The sequence below is a fragment of the Helianthus annuus genome, chromosome 15 (assembly GCF_002127325.2).
Source record: "Helianthus annuus cultivar XRQ/B chromosome 15, HanXRQr2.0-SUNRISE, whole genome shotgun sequence".
Taxonomy (NCBI): domain Eukaryota; kingdom Viridiplantae; phylum Streptophyta; class Magnoliopsida; order Asterales; family Asteraceae; genus Helianthus; species Helianthus annuus.
The window spans coordinates 41,103,607-41,115,619 of NC_035447.2; the positions used below are offsets into that span (position 1 = coordinate 41,103,607).

A 12,013-nucleotide genomic window follows, 5' to 3' on the forward strand; every position below is an offset into this window, starting at 1 on the left:
ACTTAGGTCCCTTGCGGTCCGCAAGGAGTACGCTGACAACAAGATACTTACTAGCAGCAACCTGTTGTGTAACACCCCGTGTTTTCGAATGTCAAAGTCAAAGTCCAAGTCAACTTTGACTTCTTTGACTATAGTTAGTTTATTTTATGTTTATTTGTATTATGTGGAGTAAGTGCTGTTAATCAGAATGAATCGAAGTAATCGAATGTTTAATCGACGCGAACCGATTTACGACTGTGAATAGTAGGAAGTAACAATGCGATAAAGTTAACTAATCAGTAATCAAACCGATCTAACCATCATCGAACTCGAATCTCGAAATTAAGCGAACTTTGATTGTTCTTATACGTGTGTGTGTGCCTTATTTGTTACCTGTGCGTCTTTACTTTATGTTTTGTGTGATGATCAGTCGAATCAATCGAAACTCGAATCGAAACTCGAAACTCAAGTCAAATGCAATCGAAATCGAATCACGACGAATGGTAACGTAAGGATAAGGTGAAATATAGATGATTGTATGTTAGATATAGTAGTTGGGACTGAAAGTAATTTGAATAGGGAACTCTATCGTACTTATATCGTCTTCTATCAAAATCGAAATATCGAAAATCGTCGCACCGAACAATCGAACCAGGCTGTGGATCGATCAGGCCGTCAGCCGATCGAACAGCCCAGCCGATCGGACGAACTGTCCGATAGAGCAGGCTGTCCGATCGGGACGCCTGGCCGATCGGCCAGCCCTTTCCTCTTTTGGAGCCTATAAATAGAGCTGTCATTGTCATTCTTTCCACTTTTGGAAACTCTCTGACCGACCAGCTCGTGTTCCTCACCTTTTCTCAGATTTCTTCCAATTTCGGTAATTTTTCATCCTAAATCTTGTACTTTCTTGATCAAAACATGCTCCTACACCTTTTTATCTTCCAAATCTTGATTTCTAATCGTGAAATCATCAAGATCTAAGCATTCTAGGATGATGTCATCATGGTGTTCTTCAAGAACATCATGTTTTGGCCTTAATCTACCATGAATAGCTCGGATCTAACCGATTTCCACATAAACAAGCTAAGATCTATCAAAGATCTAAACATTTACATGATGTGAAGGATTGAAAGGAAGATTTCCAACTTTCTTTCAACTCTTTTACACTCAATGCCTTCAAACCAGTAGAAACGGAGCTTGAGTCAACTCACCAAACATTCTAGTGGATGAGTGGTTCAAGATTCGGATTCTATCTACGAGGTTCACCGATTTCGGGTGAAACTTCAAACTACTGTTCCAAACAGTTTACCGGCCGGACTTGGGTGATTCCTGTCCGAGCAAGGGAAACAAGTAAGAACGAAGGTTCCATGGTTCAGCTCGTTGTCAAACTACCTCAATATAACGTCAAATAATCAGAACAGCCAAGTGTTAGACGAACAGGCCGACCAGGTCAGGATGCTGGCCGAACGGTTAGGCTGTTCGAACGAACAGCCCAACTGATCGGACACGCCAGCCGATCGACCAGGTCAGCCGATCGGCTAGCATATGGCCCCACATTTTGACAATCTCATGAAGTATAGTATTGAACGAGGTAATGTTCGATCGAACGAGCCGTTTGGTAAACATTACTCATCGGATCATGAGATACTATGCTTCAACCCTTAATCGATTTTCAATTCGTTGGAAGTATTGGAATGCCACCCAATCAAGCATGCTGTTCGATCGAGTGACATCCTGCTGAGGACTACTACTGAAGTTTCTAACCGATCGGTTAATCCGGCCGATCAAACAGACCGTTCGATCGAACGACCTGAAAGGTAAGAACACTTCAGTGTTCTCAAATACTACAACAAAAACTTCAAAAGGTCAAACCATCATACACAAACACATCCTACTCAGAGGAAGAAGCAATCCACTCGAACAGTCCAGCTGATCGAGCCGACCGGCCGATCGAACAGACTGTCCGAACGGATCTTCCAACCGAACGAACAACCCGTTCGATCGAACCTGCTGTTCGATCGACCAGGCTGTTCGACCCAATACACTTGTTTCCATTTTACGTGTATTCATCGTTATGCTATCGAACTGTTCAGGCTAACCCTACTCTCAAGCGCTCCCTTCAATCCATCAATCAACCGCTGTGAGTATACTCGATCCCTTTTTGCTTTTAGCACTTTTGGGTGTTACATACGTTACTTATATCAAAACATAAACGATCACACTACTCAAACTATTTGAACGCTAACCAATATGCATGTATTACGTGACTAAATGAATGCTTGTTGATTGTGTTTACACATGGAATGCTGTCTACCTGCCTTAACGACGTAGTACTATAGTTTGCACTCAGCACCCATTCACACGGGGGTTGTTAAGGACAATTACTTGCATGGATTACGGTGGTAATCATGTATTGCGAACTGTCTCGGACAGTCAACCCTCAGTCACTGGTATCGATAGGTCCATGTCGATAATTAACATGCTTCGTTTTCCTCTGTGTACGTGTTGGGTATGCGTAAACTATTCGAACTCTATATGCTATTATCAAACTTGTATGCTCACCTTTACATTATATGTATTGACTTTATTTTAACGTATGTGACAGGTGTTTAAGATGTTTGCTTGCTAGGAAAGCGAGGCTAGAATAAAGCTCTAGAGACCCCCAACAAATAGTTGTCTGTCAGGAAAGAGCAACTAGAGCATAGTTGTCTGTAGATCTTGTCAGGCTGGGTCTTTAGGAGCATTTGAACAATATTTATTTGTTTTATTTAAATCTGAGTTGTCGGAACAGAATACTTGACTGGTTGTTATCTATAATAATTTGTTTGTTATTTGGGACACGGTATGGGACGTGTTATTTAAACTGAATAGTGATAATAATTGTTATGGAAACTTTTGGACAATCTGTTTCGCTCAGTGCCATGCCCCGATGATTCCGCCATCGGTTGGGGTGTGACATGTTGCATATCTTGCCACCTCTGACGACCTTGTGCCACCTTAAACCGCCTTTGGACACCTGCTCTGCCACTAATCACTCCCTAAACACACATGGGGGCACTTGGCATCACCTCATCATCCAAGGATTAGTATAAATAGGTCACTTAGTCACACTAGTTCATTACACCATATTCACTTCACTCTCAATCTGCTTTCTGAAGCTTGCTTCTGATTAGGAACCTCCTTGTCTGAGTTCTAAGCGTTTCTTCAAGTCTAGGTAAGCCCTTCCTTTTAGTCAATTTCAGTTTATTAGTTAAATTTCATTCTAAAGTCAAGAGTTTGACTTTTTCTTTGACTTTCGGTTCTGACCACTTTGGTGAAGTCAAAACCCGATTAAAGTTAACCATGTGATCATTATATCATAAGGAATAATCTCTGCAATTATACCTTCTGGTCATCATGTTTAAACGGGTCAAATGACGAGTCAAACATATACTTTATAAAAAGTCAAAAATGCCATTTTTTTGCGAATAATCAAAGAGTGAAGTTCTAAGCTTATAAAACTTATATTCTGACTTTAAAACAGAATATATAATATCATAAAATATATTACTACTTGTCAGACTCGTCATAAACCCATTTGACCACCCGAACCCGTTTCTATGCGCGCGACTAGTTAAAATGACCTAAATGTCGTATCGGGTCAAACATTTTCAAAACCTTTCTAAATCAGAATGTTTGGTTAAATAACCCATATCACACAAGGCTCCTCACTCGTGCGGGTATAAACCACATTCTATCCCGTCAACGATTAATCTAGCGGAACCAAACGTAATTCTAAGTTAACGGGTCAAAGTCAAAAGACTTACAAATGATCCATAAACATTCTAACGGATAATAATTCTGTTCATTCTAGACTATAGAGCCCTCTAGATAATCGCATCTAAGTTAATATACTTTGAATAAGGCTTTGCTACGAGAATCAAATACACCGTTTATACAACTAGCAAAGGAAAATACTTTTAACCTATTTTGATTTATAAAACTTGGGATATGGAATTAGCCACTTGGAGCTGGTAGTACAAAATGGGCAAATGCTTTCATAAATGTAATAACCTAGTTTAATCTGTTTTGCTTGAATAACATTAAACACTTGGGGTTAATAGTACCGTGTCCAGGTGTCCTAAGAGACGCAAAATATTAAAGATGGTGTGTATATTGACCATATACCGGCATTTGATTTCTGACCCCTGACTGTATTTACAAGCATGTAAACCTGGTAACAAGAAATCTATCTCAATGTAAAAATAAAATGCTTACCAAATGGTTTTCATATACATATATCAAATGGTTTTCAAAAGAGTCAGTTAAGAGTATTTATCAGTGAAAACTGACATATTTTTAAAGATTGACCTCAGGTGGCGAAACTCTGTAGTAGGCTGGATACAGTTCGGCCATAAAGCTTTGGAATTTGCGACTCCATGGCTAAAGACTTATGATGTCTAAAGTTTTTTCATTTTAATCTTGTCTTGTGGGATATTTGTACCGAATACAATGCTACAAATTTTATTTACTGTAATTTCAAGTTTTTATACTTGTACTTTATCATCATTTACTTTCGCTGCCAGTTGTGATACTGTTATCCGACCGTCACGCATAAACCCTTTGTCCAGGGCCCACCGGGGAATCGAGGTGTGACAGAAGGACTCCCACACATGTTGGCATGGAGATTGTCCGCAATCACCCAACATGGGCTGAAGTTCCTGTGATAGGTAGCGATTCACAAGCGGCAAAAAGAATAAAAAACAAATGAACCCGACCACTACACCATATCTTTGGAAGCTCAGTTTCCTTCCCAACGATGATGACAATGACCATGACGATGCTCCACATGTTTTTCGAGAGCCCGAAAGACCAATTAGAAAAAGCAAGTGATCGGTTGGATCATCAAAGTCAAATGAGGAGCTTCTAAACAAGATGAGAAGTTCAACACTTTTAGTCCAGCGCAGGCCGATCAAAGAACCCGACTTCGAGATGAGAAGTTCCGTCTTAAGCAAGAGAGAACAAGTTTGGGTTGAATGATGCAAAAACAGTAAGAAATGCTACACAACAACAAGAAGCTTTGGATGAACAACAACAACAACCTGAGTTGGAGTTTATACTAAAAGACTACTTTTCGGGCTGATGTTGAAATGATTCTACATCCAAAGCGTGCGTGAGAAAGCATAACTTTGAGGATGACACTACTTGTTCTAGTTTTTTTTTTAATTTGCTAAATTTTATTTTCTATTATTTTGTAATTTTTATTTTTTAATGCAAGTGAAATGTTTATTTTTAGATATATATTGTTGTATTTCACCTTTATTTTTATGTGAAATAGTCAATTACTTTTTTATTAAACATAAATTAAAAATATAAAAATGGGAGAAAATGTAAAAAAGGGGGATGACTCCCTCTACAATAGGAAGAATGGGGAAAGATAAGGAAAATAAGAAGAATGCTAACGTAGTATGTTTAAAAAATGGAAAATGATAAGAGTAACTCCGTATCCTCTACGTATGGTGTTTTGGTGTTTCAAAGAAATGCAAAGTTGATAACTCATAAATGGGGCAAGGACCATTATTGAGAAAGGACCACTAGGATACTTTGTCTTCATCATATAGATATGGGTCTACATATTTACACACCCAATTGCCTATTTGGACACCCTTCAAGACGCCTCGTATAGATCTATACGAGGCGTATAACCTTTTTCAATTTCCAAGAGAATCTCTGATTATGTCATATTTTATCTTATTTGCCTCGTATACGCCTCGTATAGGCCTATACTGGGCGTCTAGGCGAAAAAAAAGACTATTTAGCCCCTGATTTAGGCCTATACTGGGGGTAAATTTGTATTCTCTTATATGCCTCGTATAGGCCTATACTGGGCGTCTTGAAGGGGTTTTTTTTTTTTTTTTTTTTTTTTTTTTTTTTACAAACATTTTATACATTTTATAAAAATAAAACTTTTCTTAAAAAACAACTCAAATTACCCCACCAAAACACCCATTTTTTTACTCAAAAAACATCACCCTCAAAAAACAATCAAATTACCCTACCAAAACATCCATTTTTCAACTAAAAAAAAAAACCAACGAGGGGTCCTAATATTAATTATTTAAAATAAAAAAACTTGTTTTTGTATAAAAGTTTGCTAAAACGATTAATATTGTATAAAATGTTTGTTAAAAAAAAAAAAAAAAAAAAACCTTTCAAGACGCCCAGTATAGGCCTATACGAGGCATATAACGGGCAAAGGGTCACATATGAGGCCTATACGAAGGGTCCTATACGCCCAGTATAGGCCTATACGAGGCGTCTTGAAGGGGTTAAACCAGAAGTGACATGAGTCAGGCACTGATTTTGATGTAACCCTATACGAGGCAAAGGGTGTCTAAATAGGCAGATAAGGTGTCCAAATAGATTGACCCATAGATAGGGTGATATTTATTAAAAAGACTTGAATGCGTATTTAGTTCCTGTGGTTTGGGTCATTTTTCTAGTATAGTTTAAAGGTTTCATTTTTCATCTATGAGTCTAAAAAGGTTTCACCGTTGCCATTTTAGTCCACTGAGTTGACTTCATCCATTTTTTCTGTTAAAAAGAAGGGCAATTCGGTCATTTTATATGTAATTCTGTTAATTAGAAGAGCAATTCGACCATATAAAATATAAAATGACTGAATTGCTCTTCTCGTTAACAGAAAAATGGATAAAATTAACCTAGTGAACTAAAATGGCAATGGTGAAACCTTTTTGGACCCATAGGCGAAAAATAAACCTTTTGACTATATGACAAAATGGCTCAAACTACAGAAACTAAAATCGCATTTAACTCTATTAAAAAAAGAAGGGGAATGAATCCTAGTCTTATTTTTTAATATATTAATTTTTTTACATCTAATACTTTTAAATATTTTTTAACCTATTTAATTTTGAGTTAATTTGATTTTTTTAATAGCTTGTATTCGTTGATTTAAAAAAAAAGTAAATACGTTACACGGCTATATCACAATATCATTCATATTGAAAATAGAGTTGCATAAATTAGATTTCGTAAACTATATCAATTACTGGTACCGTACGAATATTGTAATGAACCTAATTTATATCCAATGACACTGAATTTCCACCTCATCATCTCTAGTTTATTGCCCTATCAATCCCAGTAGTTTTGATCAAAATTGATGTGTTGCTACAAACTAGTTTCAGGTATGAATTGTTAAAAAGACTTCATTTTTATACAAATACTTCAAATCAACTGCTGGATTTCCAATTTGCCATATGCTTAAACTTCTAAACTAAAAAAAATCTTATTAGCCTTACAAGATCTCTGATTCTCTTCAAGTTCTGCAGCAATGATGTTTAATGTCTTCATTTTCTTCTGGTGTGAACAAATATTGTAAGTTCAACAAATTGGCTTCTAAAGTCTATAGGTGTCTTTTTCTGAAACTTTGGATTATGATAAGATGAGACGTGTTAGATGGGGCAGCCACATGAAACTTTCCAAGAGGGTCCTCTTAGCGTATGAAAGGGGTTAAGCTTATCAAATGTCTTGGTCAATATGGAATTTCTGTTGTTTTGGCATAGAAAATGGGGCAAGTTGATTTTTCAATGTGAAAACTTATTAAATGTCTTGGAGTTTATGTAAAAAACATATAGACGTAGAAACTATGAATACTCATGTATACAATGCAATAATGGCGTCTCAAGGATGCAGGTGATAAGTAGGGTAGTTCTGTAATCTCTTCTGTTGGAATTTGAAATGATTCGGGTCTTGTTTTTTGTGTCGGTTCTTCTCTCTTGTCTACCTTTTCTTCACTCTGCTGCAGACGGAAACAATTCTTTGCCTATCTGCCCAGAAAGTTTCAGTTGTCCAGGTTTGGGCGCACTCAAGTACCCGTTTTACAATGTCACTGACAGGAAATGTGGGTTGATCAAGATCAATTGTACTTCGAAAGAGATTCAGTTTGGAGGATGGGTATATGAGTTTGTTGGAAAGTTTGATTTTGATAATGATTATATAGCCATTTATAATAGAACATTTCAGCAGTTAGTGAAAAATAAAAGCTGTGACGCACTTACGAATAATTTCACGCCTCCAAGTCCTAGCCCTCTTTTGTATTCCGTTTCTATAATTCCCACAATCACTCTCTTCAAATGCAGAAAAAATCTCACTTATCCTCAACAAAAGGAACCTTACTTTGAGGAACATAATTACAAAAGCTACAACAGTTGCAAAGATCACAATATCTACTATAACTATTTGAATGGAACAATTCCAAGTGTCCTCCCACATAGATGTCAAGTAGTGCAACTACCTGTGAAATTTTCAAGCAGTCCAGGATTTGATGAAACCAATATATTTTCTCTTCTCTCTCCCGTCACCGCTATTGTATTTAATTTGTCAGATTTCTGTCAGGAGTGCCAGAAAAAAGGCCTCCGGTGTGGAACTACTGAAGATAGACCTTATGTTCGTTGTTTCGATATCATAAAAGGTATTTACAGATTCTAATTCCCTCTTCCTTTATTTTAACCTTATAACGATTACACCAGAATGATAGTCTAACATATTGCTATAATAAACTTTTATTGGTTGGTTGCTGCAGTAAAACCAGGCGAACAGACCCCAAGTACGAATACAGGTAAATACTCATCTGCAATCCTATGCATTATCATCGGATATATATAAATCCATACGCCAGAGTTGATGCACATAACATAGTCTGAAATTATTTATTTTTTCGTATACGACTAATACTTTATTATTTCCTTCCTGTCCCCAGGAAAAAGTGGCAAAAAGTGGACACGGATTAAGATATCAGGTAATATGCCTCTTTGATCCGATGCCTTATTATTGTATATATACCAAACATACACATACATACATACGTGTCGGAATCTGTACCTGAATCAGCTGCATTTTCTTGTTCTAGTCATCATTGGATCAGTCCTCATCCTCATGCTGTCTTTTGTCATCTTCATAACCTGGTGTTTCTGTAGAAGCAGCCCTTTTTCCTATGTCTTGTCGAAGAACAGATCTCCAAACCTTGGAGACATAAGTTTCTCCTTTGGCGTCTCTGTTTTCTCCTATGAGGAGCTTGAAGATGCCACCCAAAATTTCGACCCGTCTCATGAACTCGGGGATGGAGGTTTCGGAGCTGTTTATTACGGTGAGAACTTGATTCTCGAAAAAAAAGTCATTGATTGTTCATTTTTCACTGAATTCTCCCACCTGATCTTTCCATCTTTCTGAACAAGGTAAACTCCATGACGGGAGAAGAGTTGCAGTGAAGAAACTTCACGAGCACCCTTACAATCGAGTCCAACAATTCAGAAATGAGGTTGAAATCCTCACCAAATTAAGGCACCCGAATCTGGTCGTTCTCTACGGTTGCACCTCCAGACAAAGCCGTGAACTTCTCCTTGTTTACGAATATGTTTCAAACGGCACCGTTGCAGATCACCTCCACGGAGAACTATCAAATCAAAACCTGCTAACATGGCCGATACGGATGAACATTGCAATTGAAACAGCCAGTGCACTGGTGTACCTTCATGCTTCTGAAATCATACATCGAGATGTAAAGACGTCCAACATTCTTCTTGATCATAATTTCTGTGTTAAGGTAGCAGATTTCGGTTTCTCAAGGCTCATACCGAATAATGTCACTCATGTGTCAACAGCTCCTCAGGGAACCCCAGGATACGTGGATCCACAATATTACGAAGATTATCAACTAACAGATAAGAGCGATGTTTACAGCTTTGGGGTAGTCTTGATTGAACTAGTATCATCAATGACCGCAATCGATTTAAACAGGGCTCAAGACGAGATTAGTTTGGCTGACCTGGCTTTAAACAGAATCCAAAGTTGTGAAATTGATGAACTAATTGATCCAGTTTTAGGATCTGATACAGATCCTGAAATCATGAACATGATCACATTAGTAGTAGAATTGGCTTTTAGGTGTTTACAGTATGATTCAGAGATGAGGCCTTCAATGAATGAGGTGCTGGATGTGTTGATGGATATTCAAGACGTGAGTAGAATAGACACTTACGACAGTATCAAAGACTTGCAAACCGTGAATATGTTGCCTTTGTCTGAAACCAACGATGCAGTGGTTTTGTTGAAAGATTTTCACCCTTTGCCAGTCTCCGTCACTAAAGAGTGGCAAAGCAACAACAGTGCATCAACTACGCTAAGCAGCAATGGAGATAGATTATCATTTAAGAATAATATCGACACATATAAAACACATGGGAAATAAGGATGACATGAGCGCCTCCTTTAAAAAAACATCAAAGTAGCCAGTTAGCATGAGATACATGGAATTGTGTAACTACTTTTGCTCGTGTATCTTGCTTTTTTTCCATTAATGCAAAATATATGTGAATATACTATTGCTTATCATTCTTTTATCGCGTAATCTAGCCAGAGGATACATGCAATGTCCAACGAATAATAGAACAAAATGTGTTTCATATATCGACCTCCTCGTTTGTTTTAGTTTGAACTCTATAAAAACTCTACTTGAGCAAGCTTAGACCTCATATGAACTCAATAAAAGCTTAACTCGTTTTTGGTCTAGGCCTTTTACCTGAAAACGATCTTAATGTGCCACAATTATTATTTAATCCTCCACAGTCCACAGCAACACAATCATAATTCATACATCATCCATACACCTTATTTCATTCATAAGAGTTATTTTCATTTATAACATTTTTTCTGTTTTACTTTTCTTCATTATTTGTATTTCTATTCTGGATTCAATTCCTAGTGATTTCAATTTCATTAACAAAAGCTATAACCAAAGTTCAGTGAAGTTCAGAAATCGAAGATTCCAAAAGGTGTAGTTACAACAGCAATCGAACAAACGCGTACCCGTTTTCTCTTCAAACAGAGAAAAAACCCTTTTAGTAGATACGTAATGAAGAATTGGATATTTTGGATCGAATGTTGGTAATTCCGGATCTTCGGATCCGCGTGGTTACCTGGAGGGTCCGTTTCATCTGATGAGAAGGCTAGAAACTGGACCTCAAAATACTAGCCAAAGTGACCCAACTTATGTTACATCCACTTTTGGGCTTTTAATATTGAGCCCGTACATATTGAATTTGGGCCAAACCTTACTTTTCTTTTTTATTTCTTCTTTGCAAACACCGGATTGTTTGCATTTTAATTAGCAGCTGAATTAAATGACTTTTTTTTCAATTCATAGTGTTGCCAGTCTTGACGAGTTGTTTCTAGTAGCTTTGCTTTGAAACTCTGTTGCTCGTTGTTTATAGAAGTGACACCACGCAAATCTCGTATATTACACACTTTGATTTATTAAAGAAGTAAAAGAATTAAATTATTTATGGTGTGTGAATTTGGATTTTAAAAAAGGAAGAAATTACAAAAATTATCTTTAAATATTTAGACCCTAGAGACCTTGGAAACCACATGGAGATCAATAAATGATGTTAATCATCACAAATAATATCAAAGAAATTGGATATGCTATGATGGTATCCAAACAATAAGGCTACACATCGGTGTCGGTGGCTACACCGTGCCGCCCTCCCCCCCCCCCCCCCACGTCCCGTCCTCAACGGCACTAATCCGACATTCTCGACGTGCAGAAAATGACAAAAAACAAGTGGGGACCATATGGCATATGACCGTTTAAAAAAAATTAAATTTCATAATTTATATTAATTAAATAACGGCTATAATTCAAAAATTCACCCAATTCACTTACATTTTTATAAATACTCACCTCTTTAACATTTTTTCACAACTTTTCACCCACTACCACCCCATCTCTCTCACATTTTATAACCACTCTTCCCTTTTTATAAAAAGTCATCATTTTTTATACCATTTTTTACCCGCTACCACCCCATCTCTCGCTCAAAAACTATCATGGCTTCACCTTCTTTCATTTCTTCAATTTCTTCCATCTCTTCATCATCTTCGTCTACGGGGTATTCATCATCTTCGAAAGAGGATGCTATTATGCATAACATGATTATGATCGCGGCTCAGGTCTTAATGGCGGGTGATG

General features: G+C 37.3%; 1 protein-coding gene across 1 annotated transcript; it reads left to right on the forward strand.

Moving 5' to 3' along the window:
• The first annotated feature begins 7,317 nt into the window (after positions 1–7,317).
• Positions 7,318–10,376, forward strand: LOC110911472 (LEAF RUST 10 DISEASE-RESISTANCE LOCUS RECEPTOR-LIKE PROTEIN KINASE-like 1.1). The gene is made up of 5 exons (XM_022156097.2): positions 7,318–8,455; positions 8,567–8,602; positions 8,744–8,782; positions 8,894–9,130; positions 9,219–10,376. Exons 1-5 carry the CDS (start codon positions 7,723–7,725, stop codon positions 10,229–10,231), a joined length of 2,058 nt encoding a protein of 685 aa, XP_022011789.1. The 5' UTR covers positions 7,318–7,722; the 3' UTR covers positions 10,232–10,376.
• The last annotated feature ends 1,637 nt before the right edge of the window (positions 10,377–12,013 follow it).

Excerpts from the sequence above, each read along its gene's own strand:
- LOC110911472 (XM_022156097.2), top strand. The coding sequence starts at position 7,723 with ATGATTCGGGTCTTGTTTTTTGTGTCGGTTCTTCTCTCTTGTCTACCT. Across the intron at positions 8,456-8,566 it reads TTGTTTCGATATCATAAAAG|TAAAACCAGGCGAACAGACC; the intron begins GTATTTACAGAT and ends TGGTTGCTGCAG. Across the intron at positions 8,783-8,893 it reads GACACGGATTAAGATATCAG|TCATCATTGGATCAGTCCTC; the intron begins GTAATATGCCTC and ends TTCTTGTTCTAG.